This window comes from Carcharodon carcharias, chromosome 5, assembly GCF_017639515.1.
Source record: "Carcharodon carcharias isolate sCarCar2 chromosome 5, sCarCar2.pri, whole genome shotgun sequence".
In the NCBI taxonomy this organism is placed as follows: Eukaryota; Metazoa; Chordata; class Chondrichthyes; order Lamniformes; family Lamnidae; genus Carcharodon; species Carcharodon carcharias.
The window spans coordinates 101,693,371-101,720,889 of record NC_054471.1 but is presented as its reverse complement, the minus strand read 5'-3'; the positions used below and the strand labels follow the sequence as shown (position 1 = coordinate 101,720,889).

The 27,519-nt window shown below is 43.6% G+C and overlaps 1 protein-coding gene across 1 annotated transcript in view; it reads right to left on the bottom strand.

Annotated features, from left to right (window-relative positions):
- LOC121278286 (CUB and sushi domain-containing protein 1-like) overlaps nt 1–27,519 on the bottom strand; it is an 844,854-nt gene that overhangs the window by 73,020 nt on the left and 744,315 nt on the right. Inside the window, exon 47 of the mRNA XM_041188558.1 lies at nt 16,964–17,137. Coding sequence (XP_041044492.1) covers nt 16,964–17,137 — 174 coding nt within the window. The remainder of the gene's footprint in view (nt 1–16,963; nt 17,138–27,519) is intronic.

The window sequence follows — 27,519 nt, the reverse complement described above, 5'->3', positions numbered from 1 at the left end:
AAAGAGGACACATCACTCACAGCATGGTTGTCTGATCAAAGTTGCACTGCTGGATTCTCATTTGGTACAGCAATGCCGACCCCACCATCAGCAAAAGAAAGGTCTATTTCTTCACCAGCCAGCTGTATGACTCTAATTTCAAAGTCTGTTAGAACTGTGATGTTGACTATTCCTCCACCAGTCTGTGATCTCTCTCTTTTTTCATGCTAGCCTGTCCTGCATGAACACAGATAGTGTGTAAACAGGATGCCTGCCAGGCCAGATGATAAGTATGCCTGACATGTGTGGGTGGTGAGTAGTGCCATAGACGAGATGAGGGTAATGAACGTGTGTGAGAGAGACTGAATGGTGATGTCCCTTGAACTGGAATTGAGTGAGATCTCTATGGATGTAAGTGTGAGATTTGAGAGTGATGGGAAGAGTGACTTACCCTGGCAGAACAGAGGATTTCATTCATCTTCTTTCAGCTCTGGGTGGCTGTCCTCTTTTGCAGGGTGTTGGCACTGACCACTAATGCCACCACTTCCGAAGCCAAATTGGTGATGTTGCTGCCCCTCCTGCGGCCAGAGCAGAGGTAGAGGACATCGCATGCAGGCCTCCGTGGCGTTGAAAAAGCGTTCCAAGGCCGTCATTAAATCAGGGCAATCTTATTGCCTTTCAGGTCCATGTCTTCTGTGCAGCAGACTTGGGCTGGAAGCACTGACAGCTATGCACGCGGCTGCACTTTAAATATGGTGCCTGGCATGAGGAAGCAGCAAGGTGACAGTGTGCAGGGTAAATGAGAGCCGAACCGCGATAGAACTGGCATTTTTCCCAGGAATGCATGATTAATGAAGCAGGATTGGAACAATACAGTGTGAAAATCCACCATTGTGGCCGGTGGGTAAAATGTTCTTATTCCTGCCTGCTATCGCACTTAGTGCAAATCTGGGATTATTCCGCCCTATATCTTATGTTCTGCTCATGATTTCAATGCCTTTTCCTGCACAGAAAGGGAGTGCATAATATAAGGTTGTATAGAGCAACGAAACTAGTTAATCATTGATTTATTGACCACTGAAGATTGCACATGTCTGAAACAATTCCCAGGAAGAGACAAATAGACTCACAGACGTTTACAGCACAGAAGGAGGTCATTTAGCTCATCATGTCCATGCCAGTCAACAAAGATCTGACTACACTAAACCCATTTTCCAACGCTTTGCCCATAGCCCCGGAGGTTACTGCAACGCAAGTGAATATCTAAATACTTGTTAAATATTACGCCAATATATCAGCACCCAATTGGTGATGCTAGTCACATGGAGGTGGAAAATGGCTGTAGACTGCAATGCTCTAAAGCAATAAGTAGCCATGACAGGGTGTCCCATTGTTTTGCAGAATGGAGCAGCAGGAGAGCAGGGGGCCTTGCGTTATGGTACATACATGTGGACAAATGGTCAATCAGAAGATACATGATACACTCTGTTTGAATCACCCTATTTTCCATTACTTTTATTCATCAACTACATCACATAACAGCTCCCTGTACTGCTCCCAACAGCTGAAAACTAACATGCACCAGACCATTCACTTTTCCCAGGCTTCACTTCGAAAATATTTTTCAGGCCCTGGCCAGTCCATAAACAAGTTCTTCAAGGAAATTTCAGACCGTTAATTGGAGTTTAGCAGTTTACAGGCTCCCCCCACCCTCACTTTGAAAATTGCAGCACGTTCTGCAGACATCAGAAGACGGACATGCCATTGGAGAATGCTATTTTCAAAGCATGCCCTACCTGACTTCACCCTCACGGGCAATTGAAAATCAAGCCTACAAAGTCCCCAGTATTTATGGTGAGGATTTATTATATTATTTTAACAGTGAAAATCAGAGATAATCCTTTCAGACATCTCCATTTGTCACACATAGAATCTAAGCAGATTGAGACATTAGGAGAAATACTTAAAAACCTAAATAGGTCGTATTTTCTCCTGAAAGGGCATTTAACGTTCAACTATGCAGTATCTCCAAAACCAGATCAATAATAAACCACACAAATCAATATGAAACTATTGCTTACAATATTTTGTGAAGAATCTCAACAACATTGTAAAAGCTGATGAGACATGTACACAAATTAAGACTCAAAAACTGGGCCATCCTGGTTTAGTCTAATGACCTATGCTGAGTTAGCTGTGCTGCAGTCGGATGCTTGCACTGTCTACTTTTCATTTCTCTCTTCCATAAACTTTGGCCTTTTGTCTTTTTTCAACATCAGTTGCTAAAGCTTTCTGTTTGTGTACCTTGCCAACAATGGATTGTGCAAGACCTTCCAACTTTCAATGCCTGACCATGCTCACCAGAACTGGAGTATGCAATTAAATTATGCAGCCATGTCAAACTACCACACACACTGCACGCTGCCTGGGCAGCTCATTCCTAGCTAAGAGGAGTTTTGTCATGCTGCTGCAAAAGGTTGAAGCAGTGATTTAAAGACTGATGGAAACATTGCACAATGAAGGCCCAAGTTAGGGTTGCCAATTTTAAATAAACATATTCCTGGAGATTTCATCGCATGCCTTTACCCCCATGCTCCAGCCATTAATCATCCATCACATCCACTCTTGTAATGCAATGCCTTTCTACCTCAATTGGAATGCAGAAAGACGCATTACCCAATTGGATGATGCTTGACTGTCAACCATACAGCCTCTGTCCTTCTATTTTCAATATATTTTATATCTGGTAAAGGGAAGTGTTCAAAGGAAATGACAAAATAAAACTTTTTTTTATGTCCTTTTGGTTTTTTTTCCCAGGGTTGCACAATGTAGTCTCCTGGAGATTGATCTTTGATTCCTGGAGTCTCCAGGCCAATCCTAGAGGGTTGATTACCCCAGCTCATGTGGCTACATATGTAACACTCCAGATAATGCACTCCTAAACTTAGGCATGGCGCAGTTCACCCGCTAAACAGGAAAGCCATCTACAATCTCTTGCAGAAGTTATCAAGAAGGCACATGCAATCTCCAACTTGCTGGGACATGATCCAAATGAATAGAAATTTCAAACTTGAAGAAAGCTACCAAGGTAAAAGGATAAGGCAGCTTCTTATGTAAACAAAGATGATCTAAGTACGTATGCCACAGAACGGGGTGAATTTTAACTCACCCAAATCTGTATTAATGAGGCATTTAAATGAAGTGGGTGGACCTACCACTCCATTCCATTAATGTATGGATAATATCTGACTTCAGAAGGACATAGACTGGTGAAATAAGGCTACATCTGAAATTTAATGCAGGAAGATGTAAAATGATACATTTTGGTAGGAAGACTGAGGAGAGGAAATATAGACTAAATGGTACAATCTTAAAGGAGGTGCCGGAACTGAGATACCTGAGCGTGTATGTACACAAATTTTTAAGGTGGCAGGTTAACAGAGCAGTTAATAAAACATATGGGATTCTGGGCTTATAAATAGAGGCTGTTGCAATCCATGGCTAGACATGGGGGAATAACATTTTGTCCAAAGTAGATAAAGGTTGAGATTTCCAGCTTCACCTTCAAAGATCTCTCCTTGGAATTCTGTCCAAAAGTCATTCCCACTTGGATGGCTTTAACGATGGCCCACTTCGTTAAACTCACTTCACAGGGTTTCAATCTTGCCTTCCGAGATTCCTTCTTCTAGGATTCCCAAGTCTGCACTCCAGCCTCTACTTACTGGAGTAACTTCAACTCTCTGATAAACAGCTAGCTTCACTGAGCTGGCACTGCCCCTGAGTTGCTCCAAACTTCTGTCTCCCGGCTATATCCAGCTATATATGACTGCCAGATGTTCCTCTGAGCTCTCTTCAATTACCAAGGCTTCCTCGGAGCCCTTTTAAATTACCAGGGCTTCCCCCAGGCCCTCTTCAATTACCAGGGCTTTCCCGAGCCCTCATCAATTACCAGGGCTACCCCGAGCCCTCTTCAATTACCAGGGCTTCCCCGAGCCCTCTTCAATTACCAGGGCTTCCCCGAGCCCTCTTCAATTACCAGGGCTTCCCCGAGCCCTCTTCTCAGCTCCTCAGAGCTAACAGTAGCACTTGGCTGCGTGGAGCCTCTTCTCCCTGCTTCTCTCCCCAAACTGACTGACTTGCAACTGCAGTTCACTGACACTTGAACTAATCTGGGAACTTATCAGAACACTCTCAGAGGGTCCCACCCTTGTTAATTGGTAGGAACCAATGTAACAAGCACTGGAATATCCTGTACCTTAAATGTTACAATCTCCACAGACTGCCAATTTAGCACCCAGGGGCGCAAAGATCAATGGGTTTCATGAAAACTCAGAGAGCACACATATTAGGAAGTCATGCTAAACCTATATATAATGAGTTGACACTGCTGGATTTGAGCTAGACTCCAGGAACTTTCTCATTTAGCAGCTTGAAATGTCCCAGATCTCAACCTTTGGCAGAAAGCCTCAAGGTCGCAAATTCAGTGAGCATGCCCCATCATGGCCAGATGAACACACCTGGACAAAGTTGATCAATGGATTTAGTCTCAATAAGCACCTAAGATTTTTTGATGGACAGGTTTATGATACAGAATGGGTTATTAATCATATATGCTGTTACGACCGGGTGAAGAGGACTGAGCTGGTTCCCCTCTTTTGCAACACACCTTGGTTCCTGCAACAAAGGTTTGTTTAAAATTCTTTCCATGTGGATAGCTTTTCCAGTCCAAGTGTATTTACTTTTTAACAAGCAGCCAATCAAACCAGGTGTTGTTGAGTCAAAGAAAGAGTAAGCTCATTAGTCACTAAAACCAGAGGAAAAATAATAAAAGACAGATCAGAAAAGAAAGTTAAGAGTCCAAATAAAATTTGAAAGAAATATCTGAAGTAGTCCTTGGCTTGTCCCTGAGGCATAGAAAGTGGTATGTTGTGGCCATTAATTAGGTGATTTGAGTAGAGCTCTGGAAATCTTTTAGTGATAGCGACCACAACATGGTACAGTTTAAGTTTGTTATGGACAAAGAAATAGACAAGTTGCAAAAAAATGTTTTGGATTGGGGGAAGAGTGGATTTTAGTAAAATAAGGCAGGATCTGGTCAAGGAAGACTGGGAACAGCTACTTGTGAGGAAATCTACATAGAAGCAGTTGGGGGGTGGGGGGGACGGCGTTCAAAAAGGAAATGGGGAGGGTACAGGCTCAACATGTTCCCTCTAGGGTGATAGGAAGGAGTAACAAGGCCATAGAACCATGGATGACCAGAGATATTCAGGTTACGATGAGAAGGAAAAGAGGCTTTTAGCAGGTACAAGGGAAGCAAATCAGCGGAGGCATCAGTGGAGTACAGAAAGTGGAGGGTGGAATTTAAGAAAGCAATTAGGAGAGCAATGAGGGGATATGAGAAAGCTCTGGCTGGTAAAAGTAGGGAAAATCGAAGATATTCTATAAGTATATCAATGGGAAGAGGATAACCAGGGAAAGAGTAGGGCCCATAAGGGACCTAGGGGGCAGTCTATGGGTGGAGCCAGAGGACATCACTAGAGTGTTGAATGAATACTTCACATCCATCTTCACCCAAGAGAATGAGGATGAAGGTATTGAACTCGGGGAGAGAGAGACTCCGAGATTCTTAAGCAAATTGATATAGGGAGTGACAAGCTTAAAAGTGGACAAATCTCCATGTCCGGATGATTTGTGTCCCAGACTGCTGAGGGATGCAAGGGAGGAGATCGCAGGGGCTCAGACCTAAATTTTTAATCCCTCTCTGGCCACGGGGGAGGTGCTAGAGGACTGGAGAACAGCTAATGTGGTTCCGCTATTTAAGAAGGGTTGCAGAGATAAACCAGGGAACGACAGGCCAGTGAGTCTCATGTCAGTGGTAGGGAAATTATTGGAGAAAATTCTGAAGGATAGAATCTATCTCCACCCTGGAGATGCAAGGTTTGATCAGGGATAGTCAGCATGGCTTTGTCAGAGGGAGGTCATGCCTAACAAATTTGATTGAATTTTTTGAGGAGGTGACCAGGTGTGTAGATGAGGGTAGTGCAGTTGATGTAATTTATATGGATTTCAGCAAAGCCTTTGACAAGGTCCTACAGGGGAGGCTTATAAAGAAGGCAAATGCACATAGGATACAGTGTAATTTGATAAGATGGATTCAAAATTGGCTTAGTTGTAGTGGGTGATGACACAAGGATGCTTCAGTGACTGGAAGCCAGTGTCCAGTGGCGTACCACAGGGATCTGTGCTGGGTCCCCTATTATTCACCATTTATATAAACGACATAGATGACTATGTGGGGGGTAGGATTAGTAGGTTTGTGGATGACATAAAGATTGGCCGGGTGGTTAACAGTGAGGTTGAGTGTCTTGGGCTACAGGAAGATATAGACGGGATGGTCAAATAGGCAGACAAGTGGCAGATGGAATTTAACCCTGAAAAGTGTGAAGTGATACACTTTGGAAGGATTAATTTGACAAGGGAGTATTCAATGAACGGCATGGCACTGGGATGTTTTGAGGAGAAAAGGGACCTTGGCATGTGTGTCCATAGATCTCTTAAGGCAGAGGGTCATGTTAATGGGGTGGTGAAAAAGGCATATGGGCCATTTGCCTGTATCAATCGAGGCAGAGATTACAAAAGTAAGGGGGTCATGTTGGAGTTGTATAGAACCTTGGTGAGGCCACAGCTGGACTACTGTGTGCAGTTCTGGTCACCACATTATAGGAAGGATGTGATTGCACTGGAGGGGCTGCAGAGGAGATTTACCAGGATGTTGCCTGGGATGAAACATTTAAGTTATGAAGAGAGGCTGAATAGACTTGGGTTGTTTTCGTTGGAGCAGAGAAGACTGAGGGGTGACCTGATCGAGGTGTACAAGATTATGAGGGGTAGGGACAGGATGGAAAGGGAGCAGCTGTTCCCCTTAGTTGAAGGGTCAGTCACAAGGGGGCACAAGTTCAAGGTAAGGGGCAGGAGGTTTGGGGGGATGTGAGGAAAAACTTTTTTACCCAGAGGGTGGTGACAGTCTGGAATGCACTGCCTGGGAGGGTGGTGGAGGCGGGTTGCCTCACATCCTTTAAAAAGTGCCTGGATGAGCACTTGGCACATCATAACATTCAAGACAATGGGCCAAGTGCTGGTAAATGGGATTAAGTAGGTAGGTCAGGTGTTTCCCACGTGTCAGTGCAAGCTCGATGGGTCAAAGGGCCTCTTCTGCACTATGTAAGCTGACTTTGGCAGTTTCATAGCCTGCTGGAGACAGCTATTGGCTTGGTTCAGTTTTGCACTGAGCTGAGGAAGACACCCTTTCATTGTTTCCAGAGAAAGATGACTGTCCTTTTCTTCCTGTTATTTGCTTCTCCCTGTTAAAACACATGTCTCCAGTGAGAAAGAAAGAGAAGGAGAGGGGTGAGAGAGAGAGAGATAGGCAGAGAGAGGTGCACTTCTTGCTTCTTTGTTTATTGTTCTTCTGCTCTACCCAATACTGGTTTTCAGAGATAGTTTTCTCTGTGTATTCCCGGGAGGGGAGATGGGCATATCTTGCATCCAAAGCCCATTTTGAATTTATCTCAGAAGCCTTTTGACACATTCTGAGGTATAAATCAACAGGAGATGATTTGTGGGTGCCTGATGGGATGTAGCTGGTGGGGGTGGTGGCGGTGGTGGGTGCAGTTTCCATTGTCTTCACAGAAACACAGCCTTTTGCATTTTATCTGCCTTCCTTTCAAGTGTCTCTGAATTGGGCCTTGACACCTCTTCAGGTGTGAAATTCTATTTCCTCTCAGGACAGGTCTGTCAGTATAATCCACAGGAATTTTGCAGGAGGGTCCCTTTACAGTATCAGCCATCTTTTGATCAGTGCCTTTTCTTGTGTTTCTTTAAATAACACGTCTTCTTTAAGCAGTTCAATATGTCTGTGGTGAAGTTATACGTTGTGGGTTGCTCTCACTCCAACATTGTGTCAGCTATCGTGACAATGCGTATAGAAAATGGCAAATGAACACCTGCCTGTTTGAGCCAGGTCCCCGTTATTGCCACTATATCTTAATTCCCAGTGACTATGTGCCTGCAGCTCACCAATCTTATTTACCATATTATGTGCATGTACACACATGGGGCAGGATTTTCCACGTCAGCAAGTGGGGAGCAGGGCGTAAAATGATGCACGGTGACGTCGGGGGGAACTCCTGATGTCACCGCACCCCATTTAAATTTTCAGGTAGGCAGGGGCGCGGCAAAATCAGCTGCACGCCCACTGACCTGTCAATGGCCAATTGAGGCCATTGACAGGGTCAATTAAGTAATTAAAGGACCTGCCCGTCCAATCTTAAGGTTGGCGGGCAGACCAGGAGCCCTGGCACGAACTAGAAAAAGCATGAAACCTCATCCACGGGCGGGATGATGTTTCAAGTGGGTTTTAAAAATTTTTAATAAAGTTTTTGTAAAAATTATGGACATGTCCCAGCTCATGTGACATTGTCACATGAGAGGACATGTTAGGGAAATTTAATTTTTCTATTTTTAGGTTGTTAATATTTTGAGCTGATCTCTCTGAGGCTGCACTTAGCCTCAGGGAGATGAGTGCGCTCTTTCATGCGCATGTGCGAAAGAGCGCACTCTTGATTTTGGGATCCCCCCCTCCGCCTGCACAGGGACCGCATAGAGCTTCTGTGTGGACAGCACACTGAGCGGGCCTTAATTAGCCTGCCCACATAAAATGGTCCGCCCTTCAACTTCCCCTCCGACGGAGGAAAAATTCAGCCCATGCACTGTGAACCCATTTCAGTCTGCCCCAATCCCTGTCTGATCCCTCCTATTTTTGAACCACTCTATTCTCATGCTGTTTGTCTTCCCCCAGAACGCTGTGCACGTTGAATCCACTCTCTAATGCCCCAATATTTTGTGTCTGCCATACTAAATGAATTTTTTAAGGAACAATTAAATACTGCTAAACAATGCTAATACTGGGATTTTGGAAGCAAGATATCAAATGGGTCGAAGGGCTTTAGTTATTTGAACCTCTCTTGGGAAGTTAACACAAATAATTTAAGGAGAATTTAGTTGGAATTGAAATTATTCACCAATTATAAACAAAACTTATGGAAATGACAATTGTTATTGAACTTTCAGTTATTACTAAATTTTTTTGAATGACAATGATGTCATGCAGAGTGAAAAACTACCTGAAGAACTCATACTGGAGTATCCAAATGGCATGCCTACAGCTTCCCCTTGCTCCAGCAACTCTGCTATTAATTGGTTGTTAATTCTGTGTCTGAACTTCTGCATTCAAAACACAAGGTTATAGAAAAGCATAGCATCTGGAAGACATTTCTGTGGCCAGAAGAAGGTACAAGTTCTTCTTGTGTGAAGGTAAATATTAACTATTAATTTGGAAAGCCACAAAGGCACCTGAGCAGTACCCAAAATGTTATGGGGCTTTTTAGTTATGAGTGTTACATGTTTCAGAAAGACTCTGGGAAGAAACAAAAGAATTTCACATCTTTAGAAAAAAAAATGGTTTTGTATCAGGATGATTAAGATAGCTCAAAACCTTTTCCTTAACTTATTATAGCCATATTTTTTAAGTGGTTAGTATGAGTCCATGAACAGGTCAAGTAAATGAGGATTTTAATGAGGATCAAGAATATCAAAGTGTTGTGATCCCGGTGGAATGTGAGAATGGATGTTACAATACCACTTGATCTCACATTCAAAGCTGTCAGCTCAGAGATTGGGACTGTGTGTACTTTAGAGCAGTGGCTCTCAAACTAGGCTCTGCAGACACCTGGTGTTCCACAGATTCTTTCCAAGGTAATCACAAGTGAAATGTAGGCCAAGACCGGGGACAAGGTGAAACTGAAATATGTGCATTGCAAAGTGAGCTGGCTGTCGCAAGGTTATAGAGCTCTTTAGTGAGAAGCAAGCATATCCATTTCACTGATATCTGTAAATAAGTGCCGGTTTTCTAATCAAGATTATTAAGGCACTTCTTACAGGCGATACTTTCATTATGAGTATTATATAATATTATAATTTAGGTGGTGGTAGGGGCATTCATGATTACTAGTCCATTTGAAAAGGGGTCATTTAACCAAAAAACGTTTGAGAACCATTGCTTTAAAGGATAGGATAGTGAGGGACCTACACCTGATGAGATACTGGCCACAAGTGTCCAAGATCAGGGTATGGGTAAAGGACAGCACAGATATTAGCTAGCTGGACAGCAAGGTTGCACACTAGTTCTGCTGCAAAGGAGTCTCATGAAGACCTCAATGGCTCAGGCTACAGGAGGGGGCTGGTTGGTGTACACAACCTAATGCTTGGTGCACTGGAAAGCCTACCAGAAATGCAGTGCACAATGCCAAAGAACATGGAGGAGTCCAATTCCAAGTTGGCAGAGGGCTGTAGATAGATCTTGGACCCCATCCTTTCCAACACTCCTGCTGAGTGCCTTGCTGCCCCATCTCTCTTCTAGAAGCTTATTCCGCTCTGCATGACTCCTCTTCATTCTTCCATGCCCCTCTTGCCTGTTAACATTGTGTTCAGCTATGTGAGATTATGACTGGATGTTGGCTGGCATGTGGCGCTTCAAAATGGCAGTGGTAGTTTCAAATTAACAGTGGGTATTAATTCACGCCCAAAACTTGTGGCCCGTCGTCATTATGTGTGCGTGCAAGCAAATGTCAAGATGGCGTCCGGCAGACGTACTGTTGATGAGTGTGTGCATGCATTTTGGACTTCATGTTGAAATTTCAAGTGACCAATTTAATCCTTAGGAAGTCTAATTGAAAGTAATCAGGAAATGGTTCAATAAAGTGAAATAGGACTGAATAGGATTTAATTGAACACACTGTGATTTTGCATTTATAAGTGAATGGGATACGATTGGGGATGAATTGTGATTTTACACAATACCTGTGAATGAGATGACTGAGTGCACTACGATTTCATACAATGGCAGTGAATGACTTCATACAATGAATTAAATTTGCTTCATTCTAATGGAATTCTACATTTAGGTTTTGTGTTTGGCTTATGTTAAATGCATACCCAAATGACCCATTTGGAACTAACTATGGGCAGTTGCTTTGCGTATGAAGTTTCCTAATATTGATTAAAACTGATTTGGTTTGTTTGAGTAGTATTAACACAAACAATTGGTTTAAATTCTAATATAATCACTAGTTTATCAGACCTGTTGCTAAATAGCACAATGGAATAATGATATTTATGCAAGGTTTCACTGCATTTTCTGTTTCCCAATTATTGAATAGAAATTACTGCTGATGTTTACAAACAAATATGTCTTCATATCAAACTCCCCTCTGTTACTTTTCATGACGACATTAAGCCAATTAATTTCACATGACCTTTATTAAAAAAGCGTAGAACATATTGGTATGTGTGGGTTAAGCATCCAAACAAGAACACTGCTGATGGTAATTTTGCCTCTCATCTCTATATTATGAATCAGAATATTTTAAAATCCTCTGATAAAATGTTTCCTTATAATTACATTCGTAAGTATCATTTTGATGCATTTTCATTCTAAATTGTATAGCCAACACTCAAGAATGCCACAAAGTTGACTGCTATTATCTCAAATATTAACTATTAATAAGGCATACTAAGTTTGAAGTATAGCAACAGCATCTATATAAAGCATAAACATTCTAATGACCATTAAAATTAAAAATGTAACTGCAATACATTAAAGAATTGTAATTTATAAAGCATTACTGAAAGAAATGTTACAGCAGGAAAATCGAGCCTGCTCAAAGCCTCATTTCTATCATTTTAATGTTTAACATGCTTACTACGTGGTTGTCAAACTGCATTTGTTAGTTCCCTGCAGCTCAACATTCTGAAACGCATTGTGTTTCCAACAGCATTGCAAACAGGAACCATCATAAAATGTGAAGGTTCCCATGTCAATACTCACTATGGCCAACTGTTGCTAATTGCCTGAACAGCTGTCTGATGATTTGGAAACATACCACCAGTTGCTCAGAACAGAGGAACAAAAGCACCTTGCTGGGTGATCAGTGAGGTGGTTTCTGAAATAAGACAAGCTCCTGAATCAATGGCGGAGTGCTTAGTAAGTGCTGTTTTAGTACTTACATCAGTCAACAAGGCAATATGCTGACCAATAATTCCCAATGTTTCTTTTTTTAAATTGCTAAGGAAGTGGTGATTCCAGCTTCCTACGAGCACTCATTAATTTTCATTATTATCTGCATCGTTCAGCTGAAGTCCCAATGGATATTGCTGACTCTGTTGCTTTTTAGCACTATAATTCCTTTACTGTTTTGTTTGGCCTATTGTGCTAAAAGTCTACTTTTCATGCTGCACAGAATTTAGTTTGGAAAAGTTATCATATTCAACAGAAGTGTTCTAATTTTGGATAAAGGCTGTTAAAATTTGTCAGCAGGAACTTATGCTGAGGATTTTAAAAAATTTGAATATTGTCCCTCCTATTTCTAAAGGTGTTGATTTATGCTGAGGTGGGGTCCCGAGGTTGCTTATCACACTCTGGCACATTCAGAAAATGGACCCATCTTCATCCTTACCTAACACTCATGCAGCCACACTCTTCAGCAAAAGTTCCTTGATAGTGATTTGGTAATGGAACTGTATTTAAGTGAATCTATGGATTAACATTATTTCCATGGAGGGGGAGACAATTTGCATTATTGTAAACCCACGTTGTGTTATCCAAGCCACTAGAGCTATCTACTCGAATCCATGGGCAGAATCTTCGGCTCGGCGAGTGGGGGCGGGGCCCACTCGCTGAGGTGTAAAATGATGCGCGGTGATGTCGGCCATGCGTCCCGATGTCACCATGTGTCATTTAGATATTGCGTTCAGCAGGCGTGCGCAGGAGGTGGTTGCGTACCTGCCGAACTGTCAAAGACCTATTAAGGCTATTAAAAAATCAATTAAACTTGTTAGCAATGCTGCCCGTCCAACATTAAGGTTGGCAGGCAGGTGAAGAGCCCATGCGGCCTTTGCATTTTTCATGGAACCTCATCCACAGACGGGATGAGGTTTCATGAATGTTTTTGAAGTGTTTTAAAAGTTTCTAATAATATTAATGGACATGTCCCAACTCATGGGCAGAATTCTCTGCCTGTCGGGCGGGCGGGCCCGATTCAATCTCCGGCGGGCGGGGCCAATTAAGGCCCACCCAGCATGACATCCGCCGGGAAGCGCTATGAGCTCTCTGTGCAGGTGGGGGGGGGGGGGATTCCCCAAAAGCGAGAGTGCGCTCTTTCGCGCATGCACACATCTCCCTGAGGCTAAGTGCAGCTTCAGGGAGATCGCTTACACTTTGAAAAATATTAAAAACAGAAAACAAAATCTCTAACATGTCCCCCCATGTGACAATGAGATGGGACATGTTCATAATTTGCAGAAAAACTTTATTAAAATTTTTAAAACCTGACATGAAACCTCATCCCGCCGCTGGATGAAGTTTCATGTTTTCTCTATTTGCTGCCGGGGCTCCTGGCCTACCCGCCAGGACGGGCAGCTCCTTTAATTGTTTAAATGATCTTGTCAATGGCCTCAATTGGCCATTGACAGGTCGGTGGGCCTGCAGCTGATTTTGCTGCGCCACCGCCTTCCTTAAAGTTTAAATGGGGCGGGATGACGTCGGGGGTTCCACCTGACGTCATCCCATGTCATTTTAAATGTCGGCGAGTGGGCTCCGCCCCCTGCTCGCCGACAGCAAAATTCTGCCCCATGTGACAATTTCACATGACAGGACATGTCGTTAAATTTTTTTTTTTACCTTTAATCAGTGTTTTATAAGTGAAAGTAATTTCATTGAGGCACCTCTGTGCCTCAGGGAGATTTCTGCACTCTTTCGCACACATGCACACGAAAGAGCGCACTCCCCACTCAGGCAACCTCTGTCCCCCCACCACCCTGCATGGGGAGCACTCAGTGCTTCCAGCTGTGCGTCATGCTGGATGGGCCTTAACTGGGCTGCCCACGTGAAATGGCGGCGCCCAGCCAATTGGCTGCGCGCGAACACCTGCACAACGCCCCGCCCCCGCCCCCCCCCCCTCCCCCCGCCACGGGGAGAAAATTCTCCCCCATATTTCCTGTTTTTCTTGAACAGTTTACTATCTTTTGAGTTCAATATGCTATGCGCAAGTGTCAATACTGTAGTTTGTATTTATAGAGACAGAAATATAACCTTTTGATTTTGAACTTCATAAACCCAAAAGGTATTTGGACTTGAACAAAATTATTTAGCTGTTAACTGAAGTCAAAAACGACAGTGTTCATCCATAATTCAACCTGAAGACGGCTAGCACTTTTCACTTACCACCCTTGCTTGCAAAACCATTTAAATACAAAATCGGTATTTTGCTACATCATAAAAACCTCAGCGATAATTCAGGGCAGACAGAGAGACTAAAAGTGCTCCTATATATAACCAGAATTTATATACATAGGGCTGAATTTTGCCATTGGGGAGCAGGGGGTGGGGCCCGCTTGCCAACGCATAAAATGACGTGGGATGACGTTGGGTGTTTCTCCCGACATTGTCCTGTCCCATTTAAATTTTCAGTCAGGCAGGGGCACAGCAAAATCAGCTGTGCGCCTGCCAACATGGTCAATGGCCAACTGAGGCCATTGACAGGATCATTAAAACAATAAAAGGACTTGCCCGAACAACCTTAAGGTTGGCGGGCAGGCTAGGAGCCCCGGGGTGATAGAAAAAACATGAAACCTCATTCACTGGCGGGATTAATAAAGCTTAATTAACAGCTTAATAAAGTTTTAGTGTAATTTATGAACATGTCCCATCTCATGTGACATTGTCACATGAGGGGGACATGTTAAGGATTTTTTTTTCTACTTTTAATGTTTTTTTTTAAAAGTGTCAGCAATCACCCTGAGGCAGCACTTAGCCTCAGGGAGATGTGCGCATGCATGAAAGAGTGCACTCTCGCTTTTGGGGAATCTCCCCACTGTCTGCACAGGGAGCGCATAGCACTTCCCGGCGGATGACACGCTGGGCGGGCCTTAATTGACCTGCCCACGTAAAATGGAGGCAGGGCCCACTTCTCCAGAGGGGATTGGCTCCCCGCCCACTGGAGATTGGTTCGGGCCCGGCAGGCGCAAAATTCTGCCCATACAGAAAATGTAATAAGACTGATTATTCTTGGCTATCTTTCAAAGGCAAATGCAAAATAACGAAGAATTGACATAAAGATGTTTGCAGAGGTTTACACTCCCCCTGTTGTATTGGTCAGGTTATCCTATCTACATGCACCATTTCAGAGCAATATCCATATATTTTGAAGGTTATTAAATTTATTTCAATATACAGAACTGAGTAACAATTTCTTTTCACTGTACTGGCTTGAAGCACATCAAACTAGTACTGTGACTGCATTATTTTTCAAAATTTGTTTTTCAGTGGTAGCACAGCTCTACAAACTTTGATATTTCTGCTTCAACTGATGCCTCTCTGTCACCTTATAGTTGTTGGTCCCCACTGCATCCTGCCTCTCTCCTCTCCTATCTAATGTTGCCTCCCTATTCCTCTCCTACTCAATGTTGCCTCTATTCGTCTCCCATTTTCCAACTCTGGTCCCCTCTTCTCCTTCTGACTGGCAGAAAACATCAGCTATGTTGCTCATCTTCCTTTCACAGGAAATCTCCATGAAACAATAGGAATATGGGGGTCCTGAGAGGGTGCACAGGAGATTTACCAGAATGGCCCCAGGGATGGGAGATTCCATTGACGCAGTTCGGTGTTCAGTTGGAGAAGTTCAGAGAAGGTTCACTAGATTCATTCCTGGAATGAAGGGCTTATCTTACCGAGATGGGGTAAACAGGTTGGGCCTATACCCCCTGGGGTTTAGAAGAAAGCGAGGTGATCTTAACGAAACATATAAGATCCTTAGGGGACTTGATAGGGTGAATACTGAGAGGGTCATAGTGCAGAAGGTGGCCATTCAGCCCATTGAGTCTGCACTGGCTCTCTGAAAGAGCATTCTACCTTGCCCACTCTGCTGCCTTATCCCATAACCTTTTATTCTTTCTTTTTACATAGCAGTCCAATTACTTTTGGAATAACTCGATCCAACCTGCCTCCACCAATCTCTGAGGGAGTTTGTTCCAGACTCCAACCACCCTCTGGGTGAGCAAAATGTTTTCCTCACATCACTATTCCTTCTTTTCCTGATAATTCTGAATCTGTGCCTTTAGTTCTTGATGCTCTCTTGAGTGGGAACAGTTTCTCACTATTTACTCTGTCCATACCCCTCAGGATCTTGAATACCTCTATCAATGATGTTTCCACTTTGGGAGATACTGGAACAGGGTTTAAGAACATAGTTTAAAAATAAGAGGTCTCTCTCTTAAAACTGGGATGAGGAGATTTTTTTTTCCTCAGAGGGTCATTAGTCTGCAGAATTCTTTTCCCACACGCAGTGGAGCTGGGTAATTGAATTTATTCAAGGCTGAGTTAGGTACATTTTTGATAGACAAGAGGGGTTAAGGGTTATGGGGAGGCAGATGGCAAAGTGGAGTTGACACCTCAGCCAGGTCAGCTATGACCTTATCAAATGGCGGAGTAGGCTCCAAGAGCTGAATGGCCCACGCCTGCTCCTAAGTCCTATGTTCCTACATTGGAGCAAAGGAGGCCGAGGGGAGATTTGATAGAGGTGTACAAGATTATGACAGGTTTGGATGAGATATACATGAAAAACTATACCTATTAGCTGATGGTGCAAGGACCAGGGAACACAGATTTAAGATCTTGGGCAGGAGATGAAGGGGGGGGCGGATGAGACATTGTAATCATTAAAGTCAGTAAAGGAAGAGCCGTTAATGTTGGCAGTCTGAACTGGATTCTAATCCTGAGCCCAATGTTCAATCGCAGACACTGCACGATCCAGTCTGAGACAAAGCAATTTCCATGCTGTTTGCATTATTAAAAGACATACATTTATTGTACCTGAGCAATGAGGGAGAGAACCACTCCAGTGACTATCCTCTTTGCAAATACGAGTATTATTTCCAATCAAAGTTAGAGCTCCGACACAAGAGTAGCGAACTATTGAACCAAAGGTAAACTTGTCCCCAAAAAGCTCACCATTTACCGGAATGCCTGGATGACCACATGAAATAGCTGTAAAACAAAATTACCTTTGTCAGAGCTGAAGTTATAGGATTTGCCATAAAACCAATACAGAAGTGTTGTATTTAATACTTTATAACAACGGTTTTTCACACAAATGCAGGTATCTTCTCCAAAAACAAGGAATGAATGACACCTCAAACAAAAAGAGTCATACGGACCCGAAACATTAACTCTATTTTTCTCTCCACAGATGCTGTTTGACTTGCTGGGGTTTTCCAGCATTTTCTGTTCTTGTTTCAGATTTCCAGCATCCGCAGTATTTTGCTTTTAACGAATTACACCTACTATATTTGAAAATGTTATTAATATATGCACCTAACCATAGGGGCTCACTTTTTACATCTTTAATTTTCATAAAGCCAAAGGCTATTTAAAATAGAATGTCTAACAAATAATGAAATATAAACTAATGTACAAACTGTCACTTCTTAACTATGGTGAATAACCAGTTTTAATTACAGAATGCCTCAGAGATACTGGAACAGGGTTTAAGAACATAGTATAAGAATAAGAGGTCTCTCTCTTAAAACGGGGATGAGGAGATTTTTTTTTCCTCAGAGGGTCATTAGTCTGCAGAATTCTTTTCCCACAACGCAGTGGAGCTGGGTAATTGAATTTATTCAAGGCTGAGTTAGGTACATTTTTGATAGACAAGGGGGTTAAGGGTTATGGGGAGGCAGATGGCAAAGTGGAGTTGACAACTCAGCCAGGTCACCTTATCAAATGGCGGAGTAGGCTCCAAAAGCCCCATTCATATGGGGCCAGCATTCAGAAAATAAAAAGCAAAAATACTGCAAATGTTGGTAATCTGAAACAAGACCGATAAAGATTGGGAATATACAACAAGGCAATTAGGTTTATAACCAAAAAAAGTTAGAGATTGACAAGAATATTATTAAGATCAGGGAATAGGGAGAACAGTAAGAAAGTCAGTGGAACAATTGCTGAATGATGGAACAAATCATCTCAGGTAAGTAATAAACAGAAGCATTTCAGAAACAAGCAACATGAAAGAAACAAGAGATGTGAAATAACAAAGGCGGGCAGTCCTAAAAGAAAGTCAGAAAATGGGGGAGTTGGAAAGCACAGAACACCTAAACATCAGGTTTAAAACTCAAGCAGGTTTGAAAGAAAAACAAAATGCAGCAAAATGCAGGAGATCCACCAACTCTGAAAGGAAAGGGAAAGTAAGGTTTCAGCAGTTTTTGCACTCTGCATTATGTTTATACTCAGGATGGTGGTAGCACCATGACAGGTAACATTGTCCCCATAGGTAAATCTGCTTAACAAATTTAAACCGACCTTAGTTACTCACATATCTGTAGATATTTCAACTGAGTTAAATGAGTACAGTAGTATTAAAATGAATGTACCATAATGTTTGCATATAGCAATAGATAATGCTCAAGTACTTGACTGACATCATTAGTTTAAATTACAAATATAACATTCTGCCATTGGGGGAAGAGGGCAGTCTGCCCTTGAAACTATGTTGTATGACAATCGCACACAAATGTTTAACACTTTCATCTATTTTAGCAGAGGTAGTAACTGGTTTAAGATGAATTTCAAGATCAGTTAGTATTAAGGAATTTGAAGCTTATGAAGACAAATTGTTGACAATGGTAATGGATTCAAATACCAGAGAATCCAAGTCAATAATTAGAAAATTGGAAGCACAAACTTTATTCTGATGGAAGAACTTTCTCACCCACAAGCTGTGAAATAACTCACCAGGAAAGGTTAGCAAAGCAGTGATCATTGCTAATTTCAAGAGGCATTTGGATGAATTTTCCACGAAAGGCAGGAAGGAAAAGTGACTGAGAATTATCAGAAGGGATTTAGGGTATGGTGAAAAGTAAAGTAGGATTGAACTCATCTGAAAGGATTGACAGCTATAGTGAAGGAGCTAGGTGGGATTGCGATCTATCAGAAGAAAAAGGCTAATTGGGTCCAATGTTATTTTCTGTCCAGGCTATTCTTATAGTATTATAAAAATCTTTTGTCATGTTCTGCTGAAGATGCCATGCATTTAAAAAAAGACAAAGGGCAGGGTTTTTCATTTTGGGTTGGGTCAGGATCAAGTGCAGGTCGGGACCCCACACTATGTTGGGAGCAGTCACCCTATGTGAATTTTGTCTGGGCTGGCCAATTAATGGCCAGAGGGCATGCTCGTCACCCAGAGAAAGATGGGGGGTGGGCTTCTGAAGCTGGGGATGTAATAGGAGGCCCTCCAACATGGAAGGAGCTGCAGCCTGCTATTGCAGATAAGCGAGAAAGGGGGCTCCCCCATTTTCAGTTGCCCTCTCAGCATCTTTAAAAGAATTGAACTAAAAATACAATGGAAAAATGGAAACCCAAGCACAGGGGCTGCCTATGGCTGCTGCTATCGTGAGGTAGATGGGCAGAGGGGCCTCAGAATCATCTTGGAGCGCTGACAGCACCCCCAACCCCCTCAAAGAATTCTGTCACCAGGAGGCTGCCATCGGGCAGATGCCAGGTTGCCAATGCCTTGGGCTGACTGGAAAAGTCTGTTTGACCTTTAATCAATGGCCTTAATTGGCTTTTTAAAGACCTTAGCTAGCCCCCACTGCTTGTGATGGGTAGCCATTCCACCCTGATCCAGTGTCCCCAAAAATCACGCTGGGCTAGATGTTGCTGGTAAACTGGAATGCAGGCCTGTGACATGAAATTATTTTTCTGCGCACTTTTGTTCCATCCCCACGAAAATGCCACTTAAAGTCTTGAATAGTAAAATGCACAACTTCAGTGATGACTTCTGAATATCAGTCCTATCTCCATACGCTAACACACATTAGACTTATAGGACTGGGTTTTATGGCAATCCCCCACCACCAGGCCTGTTTTCAGTGGAGAGACACGTAAAGCATGATGGGTGGTTAACATACTGCCTTCCCACCCACCCTCAACCCAGTTCCCAAAAAAGGTATGGTGCAGATGCTGAAATTGGCAGCCCTGCCCACCAATTTTACAAAGATAATTAGTGTGTAATTGAGCTGGTTACCAAACCACCTATACCGAATATTAAACTGTCCACATACAGTTGGCATGGGCAGGCCGGTGAATGTGGGAAGGCCATTTTTAAAACAACTGTGTGGAAAGGAAGGGGCACATCATTTGGGGGCTTCACTGTGTGCATCAGGGGCAATCCGCAACCCCAAGATGTTACCTCCCCCCCACCTGGCCTCTAAAACCCACCCCACCTCCACCTCTCTCCTTAGGCTCTGATCACTCCTCATCCAAAACCCCGGATCTATCTGGATCAGGCCATCTTGGATGTCTTCATCCTGGGGTTTACCTGCAGTCCCAGCAATGCCTATCACTCAATTCTGGGGGTCCTGGGACTGCTAGAGTGGCCAGCAGTGGGACCTCCTCCCACTGTGGGGGTGGGGGGCAGGAGTCCCACTCGCTGCTTGTTTAACACACTGGCAGTGCATTATTGCTGCAGGGTGGGCTTTTCTTAAGTCCTGTGTGGTGGTCGATTAGTTACGCAGAAGTTAGAAGAGGTTTTAATTCTTCTGACGTTTTCCAGGTAACTGTTGATGTAACCCAGTCAGAACCACCCGAAGTTTGTGATTTAAATTGCATTTTCGGATGGTTCCCAGTCCAGAGGAATACTGCACTTACGGGGGGGTGGAGGGGTTCCTCTGCGCATCTTAGGGGTACCCCCTCCAATACGTCTGCCTGCAGCCCAGAAGTTACGGCCACATATAGTTGGCCAGTGGGCATGGGCAGGCCGGTGAATGTGGGAAGGCCATATGTGCTATACCGAACATTTTATTAGCCCACTGCCAAGAAAACAATAGAGGGCAGCATGTGGTAAGTCCATTTAAAAAAACAAATGTGAATGGGCAGGACTTCAAGCTTTAATTGTAACTCCATCAGAAAAGCTGTAGAAATAAACGGAAATGCAGCTGACATCATCTCTTCCACAATAATGTCCCCAACAAAAAAGAAAATATGTAGGCAATTGGGCAATAGATCAGAAGTACCAATGACCATTCACCAGATTACAGCAATCTCCAGGCAATCTGCTCATAACAAAGGCAGCATGAGACTACTTGAGGAGTTTTACACCTTTGGCTTTATTTTGGCTGTAGCGGAACTCTCAACATACACAGGTTAAACTTCAGAATGTTCAGAGGCAGTCAGTTCAGTTTTTGAAATTAGTAGCCCACTGGCTTTTGCTGGCATTTAAAATATCACAAAGGTTTTGATGTTAGTAAGCAGAATCTTGTTTATGCACGCCCAGGTCCCTCTTCCCTTGACTAGAGAGTAACATGGAGATGAAAAGTAACATTGTGGTTCTATTGTACACTGTTCTATAGCAGGTACCCGTGTCAGACCACCATTTGCTGTTGATTGGTGCATTACTGATTTACCCCCTTTACTGCATTGCATTTTGATTGTAGATACAATAGACTTATACAGTTAACTATCCAACAATAACAATGAAACCAACCCATGTGTCCATTAATCTTTTAAAAATGCAAAAATCAAAGCTTGCATAAGTTTGAACAAAAATGAGAAAGACACATTTTATTGGATTAGCAACTGATAGTTGAATTACTAATTGGAGAACAGCTTTCACAGCTGTCGGGTATAAATAACTAGTTGGGAATTAAATTCCTCTGTGTGATTAACGCTGTGTTTCATGGTCAAATATGATTTAACTTTTGAAAGATAGGCACCATATGTACAATAAGCTGGTAAGCATAAATGTAATGCATTTCTGCTGAGAGAAAATAAGTGAGAAATAAATTAATATTGTAATTGAAATTCTATGTTGTTAGTTTGCTAAGGCTGGTGGAAATTGAATGTCTGCCACAACAATGAAAATGGCAAAGGTTGAATTGAAGCCTTTGCCTTCTTCAAGTTACTTTTGGCAAGATAGCTATTGCTTTTTATATTAGAATTTCAGTGAAGGCAAATGGATCTGCTCCTCAAAATGTGCTGTGAGAATTTAAAGTTGCTGAATTATCAGTGTCTTGACTTTCAACATTCCGTTAAGATTTAACGTTTTTTGACAATCAGCTCTGAAAATCTTCTCCAAACCTAATTCTTACTGTTTTTCTTAAGCATTGCTTGTTTCCACGTGTACAGTTTAAAGGTTGGTCCCCAACTTTTTCCCTAATTTTCTTTTATTTTCATTCACCTGGTTTGATAATCATTAGAGCTCAGAGGATGACGCACAGCCCACTTCCAGGGTGCACTGGCAGCTGACCTGGACTGCCCAAGCATACGTTAATCTTCGGATTCTCTCTGCCACTATTAGGAGACGCTGCAGCCACCATGTTTGGCACAGCTGAAATCTGGAATTCAGCACATCTGGATGTGAACCTGTACTAAGTGGCAGCCGTGGCTCAGTTGGTAGCAGTCTCACCTCTGAGTCACAAGGTTCTGTATTCAAATTCCACACCAGGGCTTAACTGAACACAAAAAAAAGCTAAGCTGACACTCTAGTGCCGTACTGTCGGGGGTGTCGACTCACAGATGAGATGTCAAAACGAGGCCGAGTTTGACTTCTCAGACAAATGTAAAAGATCCCATGGCAACATTTCAAGGAAGAGCAGAGAATTATTCCTGGTGTCCTGGCCAATATTTCTCTCTCAATCAACATCACAAAACAGATTATCTGGTCACTAACACATTGCCCTTAATGGAAGTTTGTGGAGTGCAAATTTGCAGCCACATTTATTATAACAGTGACTGCACTTCAAAAATACTTTGTTGGCTCTAAAGTGCTTTGAGCCATTCAGTACTTGTGAAAAGAGCTATGTAAATGCAAGCCTTTTTTAAAAATCTGTCCTTGGTCTAAAGTATCATATTTTAGCACAAAAATGCTCAGTGTTATCTACCAGCCCAGATGTACTTCTAGATATGAATTCAAACCTTATTAACATTTGATTAGTCAGATGAAATAAACATGAATAGAAACATGATAGATTACATTTGATAAATGTTTATTTTTAATCAGCTTTTTGTAATATTATTTAGGTTACCTGGCTATGCCAGTTATATGATTTTAGTCTGTGGGAGCGGGAAGCCTAGACAGTGGGTAGTTAGGAGCAGACATTTATAGTGCTGCATGGAGAATGGAATAAGAACATTGTGCCAAGCTGTTTCTCCTTATAAGTTCTCTGTTAAACTTTACTTGCTTGGTATACATTAGAGGAATATAACTGGAAGAACACACAGCATCAATCTCTGGCTATTAAACGTGATCAGGAGGTAATATTGTGGACGAACAAACATTCCTGTTTGTTTCATTCAAACATCTCCAACAATATTCTTTGCAATTTTTCCAGTAGAGTTTCTCACAGGGAGAGAGGAAGAAAAAAAAGAAAATAGATGGACTGTCAAACAGCTTAGACAGGCAGAAACCAATTTGCCAGGAATGCCACAATAAAACAGAAACCACTCTGCACAGGTCAGCTGGCATCTATGGAGAGAGAAACAGCGTTAACGGGTAGAATTTTCCATTTATGAAACTAAGTACGGTGGCGGGTGGCTTCTGTGGCGCCCACCCCACTGGCCAGAATGGTGGGAACTCACGCCCGATTCCGCGCTTGGATGGTCATTAATTATGCACAGGCTAGTATTGGGCCAAATCGTCTGGTGGGTCGGGAGCTGATTTGTCTGCTCACTGTCAGATGGCAGGGTCGAAGGTCCGGGTGCCACATTTAAAGGACAGTCCAACACACAATCTCACTCCCTCCAGCTCACCTGTCTTCCGGACACGTGCAGAGATGCAGTTCAGCCAGAAGGCGGTGGCTGAAAACCTCAAGGCAGCGGCAGCACCTTGCTTCACCCACCAGGCCATGATCAGAGGAGTGTGGGTGCAGAGGCAAGTCCTGTATCCTAGGGATGGTGACAGGAAGCACAGCAGCCTCACTCTCTGGCCTGGGAAGCCATTGCAGAGCAGGTCGGCTGGCAACCGCGCCCAAAATGCCATCCAGTGCAGGAAGAGAACAAATGATCTCATCTACTCCGCCACGATAAGTCATCCTTCAACTCCCTCCAATATCAACTCTCATCATGGCATCATATGCTCAAACGGCTACTCTCTTCAGGGTCCTCACACAACCATTAGCGGGGTATACATATCAAGGCTCATTATCTCACTGAGACTTTCACATCACCACCATCCCAACTATCACGTTGCTCACGCTCCATCCTCTGGCCCTTCTGGGGAGGGCTCACCACACACAGGGGACATGCATCTCACCCAACCTCTGCTCCATCCCTTCTCATCACATACCTTTCTTTCTCCTTCATAAAGGCCAAGCTGGCGCACGACAGGCACGAAAGATCTCAGACCAGGGGAAGGACGGCCGACATCATTGCCCTCACTGAGTTTGAGGAGGCTACAGCTGAGCTAGCTGGGAGGACAGCAATCGTTCCTGTGGGGAAGGCAAAATTTGCCTCTTCCAGCAACCTAGCGCAGATTACAACCCCATCACCTCATCAAATCCTGACAATCACAGTGAGTGACGTGCAGTCTTATCTAGATTACGCTCATTAACTGAAACTCTATTTTCTATCTTTGAGGCACCAGCAGATCAAGGCCCCCAAGCCATTCAAGCATCAGTGCAAGCCACCAGACTACGTCCAAAGAGGAAACTCTGGAGGAATCATCACTGCACTCACACGCACCCTCCACGAGTTCAGAGACACGCAAGTAGATGGAGCACAGGCGTAGATTAGGCTTGGGCTCACTTTCTGGAGAACACCTCACTGACACATCCCCACAACAGTCGGAGGCAGGGACAGCCCAGGTCTCCAGCACTCGGGAGGTTGCTGGAGGCCAGCCACCCACTCCGTCCGAGTCAGATGATGAGCCTCTGGCAGTGGCCGCCAACTCAATGCTGGAAATTCAGGAAGAGATTCAACGGTCACTCAGCAGACTAGAATGAAAAATGGAGGAGTTCATCCGTGTTTCGTCCGATGCTGTGGCTCCAACATGCGAGCTCCTGAGTTCACCATGGGAAGGCTGGTGACCACCATGGAGACCTTGGTCCAGCAGATATTGCCGGATTTGCGCTTGGCCCTACACTCCATGGCTACACACCTTGGTGCGTGCATTAGGATGTAGGCGACATGGGTGTGAGGCACCTCGACCTCCCTCAGGGTGCACAATCTCCTGTAGGAGTCAGGACGGGGCCCTTGGGCACCCACAGGGAGGATGAGCGTCAGCCGGACCCTCGGGGCCTCCTCACAGGAAAGTCCAAGGGTGTGCAGCCGCTCACAGCCCCCTCTGCCTGTCACGCCATCCACTCCAGCTTCTCAGGCCGCCGAGGGCACTTCTGCCCCTGAGCAGGTTACCCTTATTAGGCTTGAGCCCTCCAGGTCACAGGCCACAGGTCTCCAGAGGACGTCTGGCAAGGCCATCACACATATCAGGACGTAGCAGTCAGTAGGCTACCTACACTTCTGCGAATATCGGGGCTACACACAGGAGTAGTGATTGAACTGGGAAAGTTAAGAAAAATTGATGTCACTTTTGGGTCACTGGTGTGCTATACATGCAAAGAAATTGCACTTTTGTGAATACATTTGATGGTTTTGTGAATGTTTTGGTCAACTGAAGGTGTTGTGATTTTGTTCCTCAGAATCCTTTTATTTTGAAATCTAGCCGTCCTCCCACGCAGTGATAGTGCCCCACTGTGAGATTCGCATTCCTATGGTGTCAACTAGTCTCTGCACCTTTGTGTGATGTCAGGGAGATGTGTTTAAATCTTTATTTGAAGTGTGCGATGTAAGCGTTTCTAACCCTTCTTCCTCAAGGAACACCACTGAGTGAGGGCAGCTCATCAGCATTGATTATCTAGGGGCATTTGTGTCTCTTCAGTTGTAGTGGCAGAAAAAAAGAGATACACGAGATGAGGAGATCCCTCGGCATGTCCACATCTCAATCATAGCAGTGTTTGCATCATTAGGTGGTGGTAAAGCCAGTGAATCCTGCAGCCTCGTTATCTTCATCCAAAGCAAACCTGACATAATAATGGTCTTTCTTGTAAAGGGCATCTGTGACCTCCTTAATGCATCAATGTGTTGCGGACTGAGAGACGCCACACAGGTCCCCTGTTAATCCCTGGAAAGAGCCACAAGCAAAGAAATTTAGCTCTGTGGTCACTTTCAAAGCTACTGGTAGGGGATACCCTCTAACTCTACATGGCATCAGGTCTTTATGAAGAACGAGGCATATGTGATGTACTAGATCTCGGGACAAGCGCAGATGTGCACAGCATTGCCTCTCACTCATTTGTAAATGGGGAACTCTTGATCGATAGACCCTAAGTCTAGTGAGCTGCCTCCATTGCCTGGGTCTCTCCTCCTGACCCTCCTGTTCATGCTGTGGTTCTGTTTGACCATATCCCTCCTACTGAAGCTTCATGAGGTGTTGCCTCTCCCTCCTTCATTGCATTAGGACCCTAACAAAGGCAGCATTGATCCTGAGATTCGTATGTGCTTTTGCCGTCTCCCTGAAAGGAAACATTGAAAACATTAATGATTCAAGGGGCAAGAAAGTGAAGCTCAGAAAATGAAACATATGGAAACTGTAAGGGTCCATAGATTTTCCTGGCCTACTTACATGGTGGCTGATGCAACCTTGCCCAAGATGCTAGCACACTCATCGAAGTGACCAAGATGGCATTGCAGACATGTAACATCTTGAGGCCTGCTTGGGAAGCTGAAGTTACTTAAGGTGAGTGACCTAACTTAGCTCTGTGCTCAAATTTACAGCGAGAGTGTGTGAGAGAAACAGCGGGGCCATTTACAGCAAGAGTGTGTGAAAAAAAATGTCATCATTTGCAGTGAGAAAGTGAGAGAAAAACAGCATGGTCATTTACAGCAAGAGAGTGAGAGAAAAACAGCATGGTCATTTACAGTGAGAGAGAAACAGCATGGTCATTTACAGTGAGAGAAAAACAGCGTGGTCATTGGTCATGGGCTGATCAGTGGCAAATGAATAAGTGTGAGGTGATGCACTTGGGCAGGACAAACAAGGCATGGGAATACATGATGAATGGTAGGACCCTGGAAAGTACCAAGGATCAGAGAGACCTTGATGTACACGTCCACCAGTCCTTTAAGGTTGCAGGACAGGTAGATAAGGTGGTTAAGAAGGTATATGGGATACTTGCCTTTATTAACCGAGGCATAGAATATAAGAGCAGGGAGGTTATGCTGGAACTGTATAAAACGCTGGTTAGGCCACAGAGTATTGCGTGCAGTTCTGGAATCCGCATTCTAGGAAGGATGTGATTGCACTAGAGAGAGTGCAGAGGAGATTTACCTGGATGTTTCCTTGGCTGGAGAGTTTTAGTTATACGGAGAGACTGGAT